Here is a 19,454-nt window from a genome sequence, read left to right on the forward strand (position 1 = left end):
GATCTAAAGCAAATACTTAACATATACAGCATATACAAATACTTAACATAAAATATATACAGCATAACTCATTTAAAGGTAAGAAGTGCTACTTTGTTTACAGTTGATGCTATGGGCAGCCATGTTGATTTGACATCACTTGAACTCAGGGTTGAGGAGACTGTCCATAGTTTACAAGTAGAAAGAGTTGAGGGGGAGTTTTCTGTTTTTTTTTTTTTTTTGGTAATCAATTCCGAGTTACAAGTTTTAGCAGAATGCAGCAATAGATATAAAGGCCACTCCTTCATCACTGGGCTCTGATGGGCGCCAAGGCCACGCCTCCTTCAATTGGAGTGACATGCACAGAAGCCACCCCTCATTCACTGGAAAAGACAGACCAGAAGCCACGCCTCTTTTAATGAAAGGCACTGGGACTATACCTCCTTCACAGAGGAATTAAAATATTAATAAAATATGAGCAATGAAGCAATGTTAGGAATAGATGCCGTCCCAGCTTTAGTCTGATAAAATCACTGTTTTCTGTCATATAGTTAATCCTGAGATGAGTGCACTGATTCAAACTGGTGAATCTTTCCACCTCTTTTCTTTTTTCTTATGCTGTTTATTTCTAGTATTTTGGGAAAGTGTCACTTTTCTCTGTATAATATAAACCCTTGAATGTAGTGACTGACCACAAAGAACTGAACAAACACTTTAAATATACGCTTCCCTCATGGCATCCCTACACTACACACAAATCTCACACCCTGTTTCCTCACATATTATTATGTCTACACGGCACACACTTTCACTATGCATTTTACACACCAGTTTTCCATGCACACAAACACGTGAGCAAATAAATCTAACTTGTAAAGTGTCGGGTTAGAAAGGTCGGTCAAAATATGATTCCCTCAAGCCATCTTCTTCACACCCTCCTTTTTAAAGCCTTAATTAAAATAGTAGCCTGGAGCTGATATGAGTGTGTAGGAGCACTGTGGGAGCAGCTGGCCTCAGGATTTCTTCCTCTAACACTGAAGCTTCAGAATGTTATCAGTGATGAAGTTGCAGCTTGAAAATACACTGTGGTGTATGTGGCAAGTATGTAGCTTCTGTTCCTTCTTTTTCAAATGCAATGTGAATATTGGTAATGAAACATGCACAGCTGGGCGTATCACGTCCTTGACATTTTAGCTTCTGACCAACTGCAGTTAACGAATAAATAATAAAAAAAAACATAAACAATACAGTTGTATAATTCTCATACATGCTTATTTGTATCCATGTATTTTGCTATTATAGTTTATAGCTTTGGCTTTATAATAAGTAACAAGAGCCGTCATTTACTCGTGTTGTTTAGATATTTGTCTAAAAGTCTTGTAAACAGTTGCTAGGTGTTTTTTTTTTTTTTGGGGGGGGTGTTTGCTTAGTTTAATTTGTTTGCTTCCTTGTTTGTTTGGTTGTTTGTTTAAGGGCTAAGTACCTTGGCCATTTGATCACCATTTTTGCTACAGATCCAGCTTGTTAGTGGCCACATTTTTCATTTGGTTTAAAGCCAAAATATAAACACAGTAGTGATTATGTTTGGATTTGCTGCTAGGCCTAAATTTGTCAAAAGTCAAAATAGTTTGCATGTGTGTTCTGAAGAGTTTCGTCTTCATGTGCATTTATTTTAAATAGCTTATTATAAAACTACTTTGTAGGCCTGTTTACTAAAACAGGGGTGGCACAGCGGCGCAGTGGGTAGCATCGACACCTCATAGCTGTAGAATCCTGGGTTCAATCCTGAGCTCTTCAATCTGGGCTACTGTGCGTGTGGAGTTTCACATGTTCTCTCCGTGTTCTCGTGGGTTTCCTCCAGGTTCTCTGGTTTCTTCCCACTGTCCAAAAACAGGCAGATAGGTGGTTTGGCAGTGATAAATTGCCTCTAGGTGTGAATGAGTGCTTGATTGTGTGTGCACAGAATGAATGCACTCAGTTTCATGAGGATTGGACGTGGATTCCACCATGACCCTGACCAGGATAAAGCGGTTACTGAAGCAGAATGAATGAATGAACGAATAAATGAATGTTTGACATATTGAGAGTTAATATACAGATACATATACAATTAGAAAGAATGGACATAAACAACTCAGTTTGAGGAAATGTCTTTGTTATGGCTTAAAAGTTTTTATCTTTTCTTGAGGTTTTTTTTTTTTCTTTATGCAGAAAACAAGTTTGTCGGATAAATTACACAGTAACATATTGAATATGATCGGTTGTTTGGTCTGAATGCATTACACACAGTATAAGATGTTGTATTTGCTCAACCTAAGTTAGGAAAACCCACCTGCTTTAGATTCTGTTTTTGATATTAACATATAAGCACGAGATGTAATGAGAGTGGAAAAAATACCTGGTTGGACAGATTAATGCACAACACTCATGTGGGAGAGCAAAACACACTGAATCCTTGTTGTGTTTATTAACTCCACTCCTAGAGCATTTTATTGATTAACCATGATAATGCGTTGACACCACCAGCAGCCTTCAGTGTAATCTTTTGTTTTAGCTTTATTCATTGTTGGTATAGCGCTGTAATAGGCCTAGTGTTTAAATAAAGCTCTTTAATGTGATGAGATGAATTATAACTCTTCATCTCTCTCTGTCCCACCATTTCCCTTCATCTCAGCAGTGGGCACTTGATCCTGGTGAATTATTAACAGTGTGTGAGGGTGTGAACGGCCTTTGATTGCACTGCTCAGGACAAAGGTTTGGTGTCTGGGTTTGTTTGTGTGTAATGGAGGGTGTGTATATTTATGAATACATTTTATTGATATGGATGAGATAATGTTCCTGTTTCTGACAGAGTCAGAGGTCAGTAAAGAGGGAAGGCATTTAAACTGTTTAATGATTAAACTGATAGCACCATGTCCTGCACTGATTCTATTTGCAGTGCACAAACAACACAACATGTACTGGAGCGTCAGCTGATAGCACTTTATTCTGTTACTGTATGATCTGCTGGTTTAGACCTGTGTTTACTGGGTTGTAAAGGTGCACAGCTAAATGCAAACACTCAAAGCAAGTGGTAAACTCCTTTCACTTTAACCCTTCTGAAGCCTGGAGCTCAAACTTACAATCATTTAGATGAGGGCCATCAGATTACTTTAAATGTTATATTCATATTTTAATTGCTTTAAAAGTAAGTATTTCGTATTCCGATGCATTCAGATATTAATGAGGCTATAATGTTATACCGCCACACACTTAATTTTTATGTTTCAGATTTTATGTTTAACTTTTAATGTTTCAGATTTTTTCTTTTTTTTTTTTTACCAACATGAATGGTTTCTTGTCAACCATACATTCCTTGCAATGCCAAGTTCAACCATCCTCACCTTGATTTTTTTTTTTTTCACTATATATGCTTACTGCATAGGGTATAACATAATGATATCTATATAGTCCACTGCCATTTGAGAATAAACCAATAGAAAAAGAGTGGGTTCAACAAATGTCTGTCGAAAATTAACGACTTATGTGTAATATTACTTTAAGAAAATAGAAAATACTTTATTTGATTCATACATTATTAGAAAATTGATGGAAATTGTAAAAATACATTCTAAAACACAAAGAGATGAAAAGATCATTAAGCCAAAAACTTTAGGGAATGTCTTTCATAACACAAGGTAGGCATCTAAATTGTAGAATGTGAGATCTCAACTGCTTGAATGTGGGTTTTTTCCTTTAAATATAAAGTTTGATCAATAATTTAAAAATTTGAATATCGGCACAATGGAAATCATTGTGGCAGCCTTAGTTTTCATACAGGTTCACACACATGGTCTTGCAAAAGCGTTGTCCTGCTGTTAAACCTTTTATCAACCCTTGGCATGTATGGCATGGAGGGATGTAAAGTTTGGAATAGAGTGTACTGCTGCTGTAGTGAATCTATGAACCAGACCTCTCACCTCTTGCAGCAGGGAGCCTGTGTGTGTGTGTGTGTGTGTGTGTGTGTGTGTTTGGAGAGAACTTTGCACCTGTTTTTGTGTTCATGTTTCCGCCTATGTGGGCGTGTGGTTAATATAATTTCTATTTCAGACTGGGTTTGTCTAACAGATGGATCTCTTCATTTTGAGTTTGTCCTGTGTGTGTTTGTGTGTGTGTGTGTGTGTGTGTGTGTGTGTGTGTTGTGCAGCTTGGACTGACTGCATACTGCAGACTGTAACTGAGAGGTTCTTCACCAATATTGTGCTTCTCAGCCCAGGCAGCTCTGGTTGTGGCCACACACCTGGGCATAGAGGCGGAAGGTGGAAGCACAGCCAGTAGGAGGTGTTGGGAAGTCGTTGCCATGCCACTGCCTGGGAGGAGCAAAGATCAGAGAGGTGGAGATCAGAGAGTAAAGAGGGAGCCCGTAGTTAGGGGGTTGGCGTTCAGGTCGTATTTCAGTAGCACTCCTTCTGTTTGTAATCCAAACCTCACAATCGTCCAGCGTGTTCTCACAGAGGAATGGTTACTAGCCTCAGGCGAAACTCTGAGCTATGTCCAACAACACGGGTTTGAGCCAAACAAGTGTTTCTGTTTGTGTATATCCCAGCAGCAGGTGAGCACAAAAACTCAAGTTGGGAAGGCAGTACAAGGGTTTCCGGCGAGTGAAATGCTCTGAAGCACTCTGAGCTGTCAACCAAGGCTCACTGCAAACACAGTGATCACGTGCGCTGTTGGGATTTGAAAAACGAGGAAGAGAACAGAGGAAGTAAGCTGAACCTTTATTCATTCACTCACTGTAGAGTGACGTCTTCATTCAGGTGATACCCAGGGTGACTCATCTAAAGACATGACCAGCAGGAGGACTTTGAACCTGATGTTTGAGGAACTGACAGCTTGGAAAAGCATGCTGATCACCAAGCACGTTCAGGACCTTTTTATGTAAGATCCTTTTTCCTTAAACTTTGGTCAGCTGAACTTTCTGCTAGGGACTACACCCAAATCCAGGCTGAGCTGTGTGGTTTGGCTATGTTGGGATTTTATTTTCCACTCTGCGTAGAGTAAAGAGATCAGTGTCAGTGGGGAAGACCAGCCTGCTATTCCTCTTTTTCCATTCTGGTGCTTCAGTTAATTACACCTTCTGGGATTTTCCCTTTGTGCCAGGATCTCTGAGATGCATCCTAGGATAAAGGTAATGGATAGAAGGCATCAGTCTCTAAGAAAGGTATCTGTGCTTTCCCTATAACTGAGCCAAAATGGACAAGTGAAGTGTGTTGGATTATTGTGCAGCTCTTCAGGATCTGAATATCTGAGAAAGTCTTGGTCGGGACCTTGGTGTGTTCACCCCAGGATCTGAAAGCCTGAAAAAGTGTTTTCCCTTTCAAGACTGACCATGCAGCTGTGAGGTCAGGTGGCCCTCTGTCCATTTCAGGTCTTGACCCTTCTTAACCCTACCTCCATCTCGCTCCCCTTTTTTTCCTGTGGAGCATGCGGAAGGAGAAGCCTTCAGGCTCTTTGGGCAGGGAGAGGGACAAGAAGGAAAAGGCCACCTCAGTCACTCGCACCCTCAGCTGGCTCAGCGGATCCTCCCTCTCGCGCCGGACTCGCAAACTGTTTCGCAGTCACAATGACCTGAACGCAATCTCACATACGGCACACCGAGACCAAGGGAAGGATGATGATGATTGGGTGTATGAGCCCCAACACTACATAGGTGAGGGGATGATTGTGTATGTGTATCCATTCAACTGCAAGATTGCATTGCAAGTTGGTCTGCTTTGACAGTTTTGCTTTGGATATTTCTTTCCTAGGTATTACCAGTTCTTTTAGACCAGCTTCATTGTTACTCAGTTATACCAGGGGTCGATTAATTTTCTATAACAGCATGGTTCTGACAAGCAAAAAGACAGTTTTATTACTGTGCTCCTTCTAATGCACTGCCATGTAATTGTTGATATGGTGAAGCTTTCTATTAGACATTTATTATCATTATATCATTATCATTTTTGGAAGGAGTCTCCCGTGTCAGGGCTTTGTAACAGACAGAGATAAAGCTGTAACTTTAAGTTTTTAAGACTTCAAGGAAAAGGATTGCTCTATGTGGTTTCACAGTAACATGACAAGCTGTGATTTTCTTTCTCATTAACTTCAAGAGAGAGAAAAACAAGGAGGCTGGTGATGGCACGGCTGTTTATAGCTACTATAACAAATGATTACAGGAACTAACTTGTTTCGTTGACATTCCACAGCATTAAATATAATTACAAAAGGATTAAATGTATGATGTGTCCTTCTTTAATAAACAAAAGAAATTGCCAAATTGCTGTGGTATAAGTAACTGCTTTGTGTCAGACTGGATCTCCTCACATGGTGTTGATTAATTTCCTATAACAGCACCCCAAATGCTTTATTCCTTACATATTATATAACTATATATTTACAAATAAGTTAATGTACATCCTCATTTTGTTTGTTTTCTGGCAGTTTTTCTGGCAGTGTCCAGTGATAGGATATTTTCCCATATCTTCTATTCCTAAGCTGTTTCACAGATCTGAAAGTTGTTCTCTGTGTCCATGTCCTTGTGTAGAGGCCAGTATAGCACAGAGAATTTGCATCAGAATGGAAATTAGACTGCACTGCCTTACTTCAACACATTCACAAACATCCTGAGCAAAAGGATGTTGAGTAAAATGAAAAGTAAAGAATGAATACATTGTTCTTGGATTTTCATGCAAGTCAGTGTCAGTGAAATGTGCCATACTGAAACCAGTCTGATACCAGCATGTTTGAGCCAGTGCGTTTCCTCCCGTGTCCTCATGTCCTGCCTTGTTTTATGCTCACAGCAACTTTGTGTGTGTGTGTGTGTGTGTTTTGTAAACTCCTCCACTGTGTCTGCAGTTACTGTCAGAGCAGGAAGTAATGGAGTGAGATGTTTACATGTAAGGAGAGAATTGGATCACTGTCCTGACTTTATGACAGGTTTTCCATTGTGTGTAAGTCGTTGACGCAAGTCTTTTATCTGCCAGGAGGTGGTGGGGTGGTGCTGGGGGGTGCTGGGGGTCACAGTGCACCAGGATGAGTGTGCGGAAATGGGAGATGTCACTGACTGGTGGCGATGCGAGTGTACGAATGCATGCCAATGAGGGGAAGCTTCGCTCCCTGCCCAAGCTGTAGCTACTCTCATGCACAAAGCTGCAGGACCAGATTGGGTCGTGCACGTTCCGCACCTAAATATGTTGCATTATGCGTTTATGAGCAATGAGAAAATCTTCCTAAGGTAAGCAGATTTAGATTTAGATATTAATAAGAGTTAGCTTTGAAATTAAATGAGTTTGACTTCAGTGTGTGTGTGTGTGTGTGTGTGTGTGTGTGTGTACATGAGACATGTGGGAGTCTGTAAAGTATAAAATGGAGTGCATGTCATTTCTAAGGTCTGGTTGTAACTGGATCTCTGTTATAGCTGGGAAGAACAGCACTGGTCTCACTGAGTCACTCCACACACATTATCCTGAATAATCAGGGGCACATTGTTTAGCCTTATAAAATAAATCCTTTTTGTCATCTTTGTATGTGGGCAAATATTCCACTCCTCTGTTTTATTCCTCGCTGCTGCTTTGTGTGTGTGTATTGTTTTGCAGTACAGCAGTAACTCTACTCTGTCTGTAATAAGAGCTGGTGTCAGGTCTGCGTTGAGGCCGAGTTGTGACCCGTTTGTGTGTGTTTGGAGTTAATATTAGTGCTTTCTGATTTATGATGGCTCCTTGGCCTCAGCCTCTGACACCTCACCTCTCACCTTCACACGTTTATCACCGCAGCTTGCTTGTTTATAACGTTTGGGGACTTTGAGGTACTAAACTTAGATGACTGTTAAAGGTGTAAGGATATTATGTTCAATACGTTATAGGAAGTAATAAATCGGTTACTTTAAGTACTCCTTTTTATCGTCTGAGTTTTCTTAAGTTTTCTGGTCTTTTGCGGTGTCAAACTTTCTACCCAATCAGCCACGTGTTCCAGGGATCGCAAATCTGTCTTATTTTATTTTAGCTGTAGCGTTTTCCTGAGCTAGTCCATGCTTATTACACAATTATATGTTTGATTAACCTAGATGGGCAACCTTGATTAACCAAGTGTGGGTTTTTTTCTGCTGATGTATACAGTATAGTTACTCAGAGTACTGAGTAAAGCCTATTCACAAAAAGGCAGTAAATCTTTTAGTTTTCTTGGAATATAGTCAAGAAAATAACACCATGTGTGTTAAGTCTCACCGAGGGGTGCACAAAATTTCATATCTTGATAACCTGCCATGTTATGCCATGACAAAATCGCCATCCCGTCTCATGTTTCTTGTTGGAAACCCCAGATCAGTTATTTGATATTGGTGATGATTGACAAAAACATTCTCTATGAAAAAGACCTTTATGGTGAGGGCATTTGCGTCTTCATAAATGTTGCATATTTTTCTTAATTTTTTAAGTGTCTTGGAAACTAAAAGCTGATTAACTAAATAATGACATTGCATAACATAAAAAGGATCATTTCAGTAATTTTGTACTAATTTCATTAAATGTAAATGCGTAGGTTTTCCACTTATAACACACAAGGAGAACCTAGGAGAACCCAGCTGTAAAAAATGTTACACCTGGGGCAGGACAGGAAGATTGAGCGATCACCAGAGCCAGAAGCAGGACAGGAAATTTCCTTTAAAATCCTATACATTTAGATAAAAACATAATCCAACGACTCATAACTGCTCAGGACTAAATATAAACCATGCATTTATACAATTGGCACTAACACACACAGGCCTGGTTAAAGTGCCTAAATGTGGCTCCAGCCTTCTTTTTAAATAGAACCTGTAATTACGGGCTGTCAGACTCTTGTAGTAGACCCATAATTTCAGAATCCCGGTTGCTGTGAGACAGGATGTTTTTGACGGCAGTCATGGCAGTGTGCTACTCTGTGCCAATGCCGATCTTATGTGTTGGTGGTAGGTTTGTTTGGCCAGCGCCAGTCCTCACATTAGAAAGTTTATTAAAAAAGCTGATTAACTAATAATGACATAATAAAGTTTATGTGGCAGTGTAACAGTTTGTGTGATCTTTCCTGACAGTGCTGATTTTGCATGATAGTGATAAGTTTTGTGTAGTGTTGTGGCTGGTTTTTGTGTGGCAGTGCTCATCTTTCCTGGCATTGCTAACATTGTATGGGCTTTGTCATAATTAGTGAGGTAGTGCAGGACTTGTCTGGTAAAGCTAAATCTCAGTGGCAGTGCTGAGCTTCCGTGGCAATGCTGATCCTCCGTGGCAATGCTGAGCCTCCGTGGCAATGCTGAGCCTCCGTGGCAATGCTGAGCCTCTGTGGCAATGCTGATCCTCTGTGGCAATGCTGAGCCTCTGTGGCAATGCTGAGCCTTTGTGGCAATGCTGATCCTCTGTGGCAGTAACTTAGCTTGATCAATAATGCTGGTGACTAGGAAGGCCATTTAAGCACACTGAACATATTGTCATTTCACAGAACCAGTTTCAGATGACTTTTGCTTTGTGACATGGTGCATTATCATGCTCTAAGCAGCCATTATAAGATGGGTAACTCGTGGTCATACAGGGATGTATGTGGTCAGCAGCAATACTCAGATAGGTTGTGGCATTCAAACAATTCACCACCACTAGCCTGAACTCCAGTCTTCAACTCTTCAGTTCCTGTTTGAGCAGTATAAGTATGGTCATTCAGATGGCCATCTTAGGTGAAGTGGTTCAATTACAATCTTAAGCATTTTAAAGATTATTGTATCACTGTTGGTGGATATCCAAGGTTTCAGTGTCAGAAGAGAAAAAAAAGAGATATATATGAAAGCAACTTGACCAATTTGACCAACATGATTTGCCATCACAGGCTTGCATTGACATTTTCAATTACAGCATTTAGCAGAGGTCCTCGTTCAAAGAGACTTAAAGAAGTGCTTTATAGTCTCCATCAAAAACATAATCTCATGCTAGGCTTTAGGCTGTGTAACTCTGTGTCTTATCACATCAATTCAGTTCAGTCCTGGATGTGTGCCAGCACTACTGTAATTCCCGAAAAGCGTATTATTATCTGTTTCCCGGCATAATGAGACAACATAGTATTGCATAATGAAGTTGAGCTGCATCTTAGGACATGGGTACATTTAAAAATGTACGCCAGGGAATATCTTGTGTAAAGTTATCTGTGATGTCTGTCTTTGATTCTTTATTGTTCCCTGCGTTCATAGTGAATGTACCTGTTAACAAAGATGCACTATTCATAACTGCTTTAGCACTTTTAGTAGAATTCTTATTTATGGATGAATATATAATTTAATAATTGATATGAATCCAGGAGACGTGTGAAAGCTGTATTTTATTGCTGTGTGTCAGAACTTTGAGATTGAGTCTGACTCTAAACTCACTCACTTTCTCTCTCTCTCTTTCTCTCTCTCATTCTGCTGGCTGGTTACGGTTTGGATCATTTTCAGGTAAGTTGATCGCTATCTAAATCTTCCAAATAATCTCAGATATCCAGGTATAAGCCGATCTGATGTCCAAAACAAAATGTCAAAATGCTTTCAGGGATGATTGTGAGGTTTTACGTAATGTATAGAATTGTTTATCTTGACTAAAATATGCTTATTGTAAGAACATTAGGGCTCCCTAAACTATCTAAACTAAAAGAGACTAGATGGTTTGATACTGAATACTTGGTTTCTTTGTTTTTAAAACATGGCTCCACTGAGGTCAGCCCTGATAAGCTCCTCTCTGTGGCTTGCCTCTGCGTGCAGATACATAATATCTGATTACAAATTGCAGGGTGTACCGTAAGTCCACACTATGCAGGTTACATGCATTCATACCATATCTTTCCAACAATCCAACAGCATTTTGTACGCTGACATCATGTCCTGCTGTTTATCTGCAGACTCGCGAGTCAGGTCAGCCAGAAGCCTTGTGTTTTCATTTAATAAAAGGTTGCAGCAGGGTTTCACAAAAACCTGTTTAGAGTTGCGTATTATTTGACTTCAGTTGAAATCTCACAAACTGAAGAATATTAGTCAGGTTCTGGTGTGCTGACTGATTTCCAAAGCTGTAGGTTCTGTTCACTTCCAGAACCTTGAATTTCTATGTCATCTGTGTGCGTTCCTGTACACAACTACTGTGTTTTTTTTTGTTGTTGTTTTTTTCTGATGTGCTTAACTTTTATTTGTCTGGACAAAATGACAAACCATTAAATATTGACAGCACCCCCACCTGTGATTGTTCATATAGTGAAACTTTCTGTAAAGAAGTTTATAGAAGTCTCGAGTGTACTGTAACTGTCAGTACGTTTTCCTCTACAGGAGAGTCTTCAGAACAGAGAACATGACAAGCGGCATCGCTATAAATGAAATAAATTATGAATGTCATGCCTGTGGGGGTCTGAATTCTGGCAAACAGCCCAAAGGATGAAAAATTGAGTTTGGGCCAAAATTGGGTTTTTCACCAAAACGACATGAAAATGTTTTTATTTCCCATGTAAAAATATTGGATAAGGAGCCACTTTACCAACCGCAGTGTCTAAACGTATCTGAAACTTTGCTAGCTAAGTGTGATTTCATTACACAGTGAATGTAAGGCTTTGATCAAGTTGTTGGAGCCTATATGTGCTGTAATGAATCAGTCATAAGCCTAATGAATTCATTTTGTAATCAGATACTGATTCAAAGTGTGACAACTGAGGGCTGTGTGGCAGAGACAAACCTGTGTTCTGTTCTGAAACTGCTGACTGGCTTGTCCATCCTGACAGAAACACACTCCACTGTGTGTGTGTGTGTGTGTGTTAGTTATGTGCCTAGAAAAATTATTGACCATAGGAAGATCCAAATAAAATTTAATTGATAAAAGGATAATAATCTAATTGCTGGTCTGGGAGGAATGAGAATGGTGGTTATGCCAAGTGTTTCTGTGGTTCCTTAGCTGGCTGTATGCCATGGTGTGTTTTTGTGTGTGCGTATGTGTATGCATACGTGTGCGTGTGTGAGAGAGAGAGAGAGAGAGAGAGAGAGAGAGGAACAGGGAGAGATATCTGGGGGAGTGTCTTCGGTAAATGGGAAACTAGACCGAACAGAAACAGTGAATCAGTGAGAGGTGTGGGTGTGTGTGTGTGTGTGTGGTTGAATATGTCCCCACTGTCAGCAAAGAGCAAGCCATGTCCTGTGTGAAAGGTAAGTCTGTAGCTGTGTCTCAGATCATATGCATTGCTTACTCTTTGTGTGAGTACTGTGTTCATCGAGATGTAGTGATGTTAATACCTGGATGATATCCTAGAACTGCCGGGGAAATTAAATGTGAATTGCTGGATGCTGTTCGTGCTCTGCGTTCCCAGCCTAACTCCATCTAGCAGAAATTACAGAGTTATACGTCACCGGCGCAGTTTGAATTCTTGAAATTTTTGAGAACTATTTTTTCACTCGCACAAAAGTAAACATGATAAAAATCCATTGAAATCAAGAAAAAACTTTTTAGGTATGCTGTGCATTTAGTTATAATTTACAAAGATGCCATGATTGTGCAACCTGTAGCTGGCAGATTGCTATGGACAAAATAGGCTTAATAATGACAGAATAGATGTCTTAGGCTGCTTTACATCCAGTCAATTGTATTAGTGACTTCATGACATGGCAAAAAAAAGTTTCGGTAATTAATAAACAGGACAGTTTGCTTGGCGTGGCTGAAAGGGGGCATGGTTGTTAATAGGTGGTTCTGGTAGCTCTCAAAGTGAGATTGTTCCATTAATTAGTAAAGAATAAAATCACCGGAAATGTAAATTCACCTATTCATAACTGATAATTGATCATTAAATTGGGATGCCCTGTTGCTGTTTCTCCTGCCAGAAGCTCATCCGGAAACGCAGGTAAGACTCCTCCAGTATCAGAATCATTATTGACAAAGTACCATAAAGCATGTGCTCAAACTCGGTCTGAAAAAAATGGTATAGATGCATCCCTGGGTGGTACCGAAGAATGAATCTAGTGATTACCATTCTGCAAGCCTGTGCACAAAATGTGACATATGGAATCGTGTAATTGATCCACGGTTTGGAAGGAATTCTTCAACGTGAACGCAAACTTGTAAAATGAGCCCCTCCCCTGAGAATCAGTCCTGAGTGCAGACTGAAATATTTGGTGTGTGTTTGTGTGCGTGTGTGTTTGTGTGTGTGTGTGTGTGTGTGTGTGTGTATTGCAGAAAATGTGACTTGACACACTGTTCTCTGTACATGCGGTGCAAAGTATGAGTATCTGTGTTGAAGCAAAAAGCTTTTGTTTTGAATTGTTCTTTACTGCAATACTACACAGTTTTTTTTTTTGGGTACATTTTGAACCTAGGTTATGCTTGCTGGGTTTTTGTGTGTGTGTGTGTGTGTGTCTCAGTGTGTCAGCTGCTGACAGTTGTTGCACATGTGGTGTTGTGTTTCTGCACAGCTGCTCATGTAGCAGCTCTGTGTTCCTCCATGCTCCGTCTAATTCTGTCTCTTCTGTGAATGGGTGTATTTATTTAGGCAGTGAAGCTTTTTAAAGAAATCATTTTGCCTTTTATTTTGCTCCAAAGCCGTGAGATGTTGAGACTCTCAAACACTTAATGACATTTTTGTTCTTATGGTGTTGCTGAGACCTCCCACCCAGCTAATGCGCTCACAGAAAAGAGAAAAACTACATTACCTAAATACTTTCTTTTATCATAGAACTATGACTCAGTGTGCTTTTACCCAACAGACGCAGTCTTAGTCATCCTAAAACTTCCTTTAGCTCATGCTGGTGTCTGATTATCTGACCTTGAGTCATGGACAGACACTTTTTGTGTCAATTCTGTCTGAAATGAAGTTGATACTTTGAAGCAGATGTTCTAAATTATCCACAATGACTCATATGAATCTTGTGAACATGAAATATAAAACATGATTTTGCATGGGAGATGGGGGGAAACCATCATATCATGACACCTAAAGACATTTTGAAGTCATGTGTATGACAATTTTTAGGCTTGCTGACCAAGGAAATGTTAGTGACACTAAAACTTTTCAACATGATTCAAGATTATGGGATGCCTTAATGACTGTCTTATGATGTGTTGATGTGTCACTCTACTTCTGCTTCAAGCTTCGTACAATGATGACTCAACTTCTGCTCTTGTGGGTGATTCCACATGGATACTCTAAAGATTTGCACTTCCCAAAAACAAATTATGACCAAGTCTCATCCTTGCTTCAGTGGATAATCTCAGCTGAATGCTGTAGATTGGTACCTAAAGAACTGCTGCTTTAATCACAAAGACTGTCTTGTGCTCATACCAGGACTCAGATTTAAAATATGTGCCTACTGAACATCTTTTCTGTGCACTAAGTACTGCTTACTAAGTACTGCTCACTTCTACATCTGTATACTGTAATGACCTATAATTCCACTATCTAGCATCACTCAGAAGACAATAGGTGTTATTTTGACTCTGTTTCCTCTCCTGGTGCATTCTCATGTTGTCTCAGGGATTATTCCTTGGCACAGTCTGCTCTGGTTTGCTTATTAATGATCTAAATCTACATCCAGGTTTCTGTAAACCTGCTTTGTGACAGTGTCTGTTGTTAAAAAGCACTGTACAAATACAGTTGAACTGTTGAGACTTCTTGATGTGTGCATCCTGGTTATATGTTATTAGAAGCTTGAAAGTTTGAATGCCACATAGCTGAACATTACTGTTAAAGTTGTGCTAAAAATGTCCCAGGTTTTGAGTGTGAAAAAACTTAGTGAGTGACGTAAGTGCCACATGTATCTGGGTGTTTGTACTGCTGATGCTGTGGAAGGTGTGTGAGAGAGATTGCATGTTTCTTCTCTAATTTTTATGTGTGACTCTGAGTGGATGTGAGAATTACAGAAAAAAGTGTGACTTCCTCACGTGATGTGGAGCTGATGGAAGAAAAACTGTCAGCGTCAGGATAAATATAGCAGCACACGCAGTCACCTCCTAATCACACACAGTGCTGCAAACCTGACACGTGAAACAACAGAATGACACAAACTGTTCATTTTCCAACTTTGAGGTTTGCCTGTTTGTGTGTGCGTAGTTGAAAATGTGGCTTTTTTAATCATAACCACTAATGGAGTCACTCCACATAATGTTTCCACTAAGCCTGTTTTAGCTCATAAGCATGTATAATCATAGCCACCTGTGCTTTTAATGGGCCTTGAGCGGCCTGAACTGTCTGCATCAGAGTCCAAGGCTCAGCATTTATTTCAGTCTGTAGTATCCACGTTAGTTTATCCATTGAAGAAAATTTGGGCATGAGAAAAGGGTGAGAACTGTTTCAGTAAGTGCAGTCTTTGTGGTATGCACATGGGATAAAGTAGAAGTAGAGCATTAGGATGGGCCAGGCTGGTCAAGAGGTCAGAGTCAGGATCAGGCACTGACATCTCATCATACACAGAGAGAGACACACATGCAGAGATGTGTGAACCACACACAATTGCCACTCTCTCTTAGACATCATGGCTCTGTACAAAAACTATGGGATTTTGTTATCTTGGCCTTTTACTGTGTAGTAAATGAGCTAATTCTGGGATCAGTGAATGAGCTGCTCACTGTGTGTCTTGGCAGATTGTCAGACTCAGCTCAAGCCTTTCCTGAAGTGCCAGAAAACAGCTGTAGTTTATGAGGACTTAAGGAAACTGTGGCATATCAGCATCATTTCTAAGTAATTGTTTGCTTCGTGTGTTTTTGTGTGTGCAGGAAATAACGTCCTGTTTGAGTTATAAAAAAAAACCTGACGTTTTAGTAATTAATAATTTTTGGGTTATTTTGGGTTAATTTTTGGGTTAAAAATAAGTTTTATTTTTGGGTTTCCTGTCTTTTTCCAGCACCCACTAATAAGCTTGAAAAAATACAATAATAAGATGTACAGATAATTGATTAAATAATGGCCATTTTCTTATCAATCTTGTTTCGTAACTAATAGCCAGAATTAACACAATCTAATGATGACAGTGCAGAAATAAAGCAATTACATTTAATTACATTACACTACCATTTAATCTGCCTTAGTTTTGCATCAGATATAGATGCAATTTATTGTCTAATATTAAGCCGAAAAGGTCAAAAACATTCCGTCACATGATCCATAAGTCTGTTCAAAGATCTGTTTATTCAAATAACATAAAATGAGTTGGGAAACCTGCAAATAATTTATTCAGGTTAGTGTTTCATACAGAAAATGTACAGTAAGAAAAGCAGCCACAGCACACTCAACATAAATAATGTCGCAAATAATGCAAGAATGAACACACAGCTTTGTTATGGATTGAAAAAACAGGAGAGGACGATGCAGGAAGCGCCAGCCAAATCAGAAATGCATTGTGTTGTCTGTATGAAGCATACAGAAATGGCAGATAAAAGCAACTCAGGCAACCAGGCAACTAGTTTTAGGATTGAAACAATTAGATATGCACAATAAAAGCAAACTATGTAAAGAATGTGATGCATGTGATAAAGATAAATGAAACACCAACTGGCAGAGGTATCTTCACTATGTTCAAAATGTTAATTTAGTGCAGTTCGGTTTTTTGCCCCAGAAGATGTACCTGGACTACCTGATTTGAAAAACTGGTAGCTCAGCACACTACTATGTTTATCTACAATTTGTCCACCCCACAGAGACAGTAACTCCAGCTCAGGATTGAAACAGGGCTGTGGAGCTGTGAGGCAGCAATACTATCCACTTCACCACTTTGCCAGATGCGACTGACCAGCAGAGGGAGGTGTTGCAGTGTTGTGATATCATTGCTGCCTCCTCGGGTTGTGTCACGGATTTTACACTTAGGCTATCTTTGTGAAGAAATACATCGTAGGCTCTGAAAGTGCAGAGCTGCGCCTTGCCGTGGACATGAATGTATCACAGGGCTGTGCAGACGTGCTTCTCAGCAGGGCAGCAGCACGTAACACTGTAATCAGATTGAATTTAGATTAGTCCAGGTGATAATGTGCTCATATTCATTGAAGTATCTAGAACACACTGGCTTTTAAAGTGTTCTCTTATTGTAGTACAACTGTTACTTCAGACTTTCTACACTCGCAGCTCGGCCAGGGTGAGATCAGTTTTGAGTATGAGATTTAGCATCTGACATTCTCACTTTAAGTTTCCTGAATCACGATTTTGAGTCTTATGAGATTTTCTGAGATTCTAACATAGGCTGGATTGCCGGGTACTGGGTTTATTTTAGCAGAAGAGGTTCAGTGTTGTAATTTTAGGCATTTGTCTTGCTGATTCAGACTGGTTGAAGTAACTAATTTTTCCAAGTTGACACATCTTAGCCTGGCTCTACATAGCAGCGTCAGGAACAGTTGCAACACTCAATAAAAAAAATAACAAAATGTGTGTGTGTGTGAGACCCTTGCCCTTGTGTTTGAGTTTAATTACCTGCATCTTCATGGCTGCCTATGTGACAGTGTGTGTGTGTGCATGAAGAGGGGCAAGGGCAGTTAATCTGGGTTAAGAGATTAGCTCTGGACAGGCCCAGAAAGAGGCTGGCCATGCTGACCAGCATGCACTGAGACAGAGAGGCTGATGGTCAGCCATGAGCAATGCTCAGCATAAGAATCACATGGACAGAGAAGTTGAGGCGCGTCTGTGTCCATAGTTTCACTTTGGATGTGGAATCCTGAGCTCTAATTTTTGTCTAGCCTTCCACAGTGCTTGTCCACTATTTTTAGAATGCTGTGCTTGAGAAGTTGAGTGTGGTTTGGAGTAGGTGCTGTTTGTTTTGGAGATGCTAGTTTGCGTGTAACCTGACACTCCGTGCACTGGCCTCTTTGTTTAGCAAAATCAATTCCATTCAAGCGAGGAGAGAGGGGAGGAGAAGGGCTCATCTTTTGGAGGCTGCGGTAAGCAGGATCTTGAAGAAGGGTCCCTGGTGGGCTGTTTAGCCAGCTCCTGCTGCCTTCCCCCTAGAGTGAGTAGGGGGTAGTTGGGGACAGCGGTGAGGCGGGTGAGAGGGCGGGAAAGAGGGAGGAGGGGCTGAGCATTAAGACAACCCCCAGGCCTAAGGAACCTGCACCACTCTAACAAACGTGCCTGGCTGATCTTACAAGGCCTGCTATGAGGAGAGTCAAGCCAAGCCACCTAGTGCCAACCAGAAGATGGGCAATGCTCAGCCCCTGCCTCAGTGCCAGGCTTCGAGGGTGTGCAGCACCTGTAGCCCCCGAGCCGAGGGCAGCTTCCACCGCCAAATGCTGACCTCCAGAGGCCACCAGAGACGTGAGTCATTGTGGACCAATAAACCCATTCTGAGACTGGAGGTCAGAGGAAAACAGGAGTGTCCACTCAGACGCACCCAGTCCTGCCAAGAGAGGAGATCCAGATCCTGCTTTTACTGTGAGTGCTTCAGATGCTGTGAGAGTTTTATGGGTTTTTAAATAGAATAGACCCTGGGTTAGTGATTTTTTCTTTCCAGTGTGTTTCTTGTGTTTCTTGGCACTTTGGAGTAGAATATTAACCAAATAAGTCTCTAGTTAAAATAACTTTGTGTTGTCTGTCCTTGTACTCATCCATTATTTTACATTAGGCGTGTAGATCGTCTATTATAACTGATGCTAGTTAGTGGTGTGTTCAAACCATTGTTACAATACGAAACACCTGCACAGGAGAACTTGCTTCATTTTGAAATCCAGGTTTTGCACCTGACCTGATGTCACACATGCTATCTGTATGCTGTCTGCATCCTGAAGCTTCAGATATGCAGTGACAACTTAGTAATGCATTCACTCATAGACATTGCATATAATTTTCTGTCCAAAGCACGCAAATAATAGATTCTACTACATGTCTTTGTCATTATCATTGATATACTGATCATACTGTATTCATTGCGCAGTTTTAAATAAACATGAATGTGAATTTTAAAAGTGCTGTGGCAGTTATACCCATGCATTTGGAGTTATTACATACAGATGCAGCATAGGTGTAAGTAGTCCCAATTCTGACTGTGGCATCATGAAATGAATCTAATTCATCATGAAATTAATCTAATATGTTTTGATACTGAGAATGTGCATTTTCAGGTACATTAAATAGAACTACAATTCTATCACTCATTTTAATTAGCCTAACATCTGTGTTTGCCCTTTTTAAAAAAATATTAGTTTCTTTTTTCTTTTCTGCATCATTGCATCTGGTGTGAATGCTTTTGTTCCTTCCATCCATGCACAGATTGTGCCGATCTGACTTGCTGACCTTTAACCTTCAGAATGGTGCCAGAGACCATCCAGTTTAACCCCTCCAAGGCCTTGTCCCATCCTCTTCTCCATAAGGAGAGATTCATTCACTCGCTCTCCAGTCAGAGGCAATTTATTCATCTTTGGTAGCAGCACACACCGGGACTGGACACTTGGCCATTCATGATTTACTGAGTTCCATTTATCGCTTAATGTGAAGTACAAAAGGTGAAATGTCGATGTTTGGTCATGTGT

The 19,454-nt window shown here is 40.3% G+C and overlaps 1 protein-coding gene across 7 annotated transcripts in view; it reads left to right on the forward strand.

The window, feature by feature from the left end:
- The window catches only part of nhsl1b (NHS-like 1b), a 100,979-nt gene that overhangs the window by 46,000 nt on the left and 35,525 nt on the right, over positions 1-19,454 (forward strand). Inside the window, exon 1 of one of the 7 annotated variants that reach the window (XM_034313743.2) lies at positions 3,459-5,668. The exons of 3 other annotated variants lie outside the window; for them this stretch is intronic. In XM_034313743.2, coding sequence (XP_034169634.2) covers positions 5,443-5,668 — 226 coding nt within the window. In that variant the 5' untranslated portion in view covers positions 3,459-5,442. Of the gene's footprint in view, positions 1-3,458; positions 5,669-10,447; positions 12,170-15,813; positions 18,361-19,454 lie in introns of those variants that run through there. 3 more of the 7 variants (XM_026923273.3, XM_034313745.2, XM_034313742.2) reach the window with 3 other exon arrangements.

This window comes from Pangasianodon hypophthalmus, chromosome 19 (genome assembly GCF_027358585.1).
Source record: "Pangasianodon hypophthalmus isolate fPanHyp1 chromosome 19, fPanHyp1.pri, whole genome shotgun sequence".
Lineage (NCBI taxonomy): Eukaryota > Metazoa > Chordata > Actinopteri > Siluriformes > Pangasiidae > Pangasianodon > Pangasianodon hypophthalmus.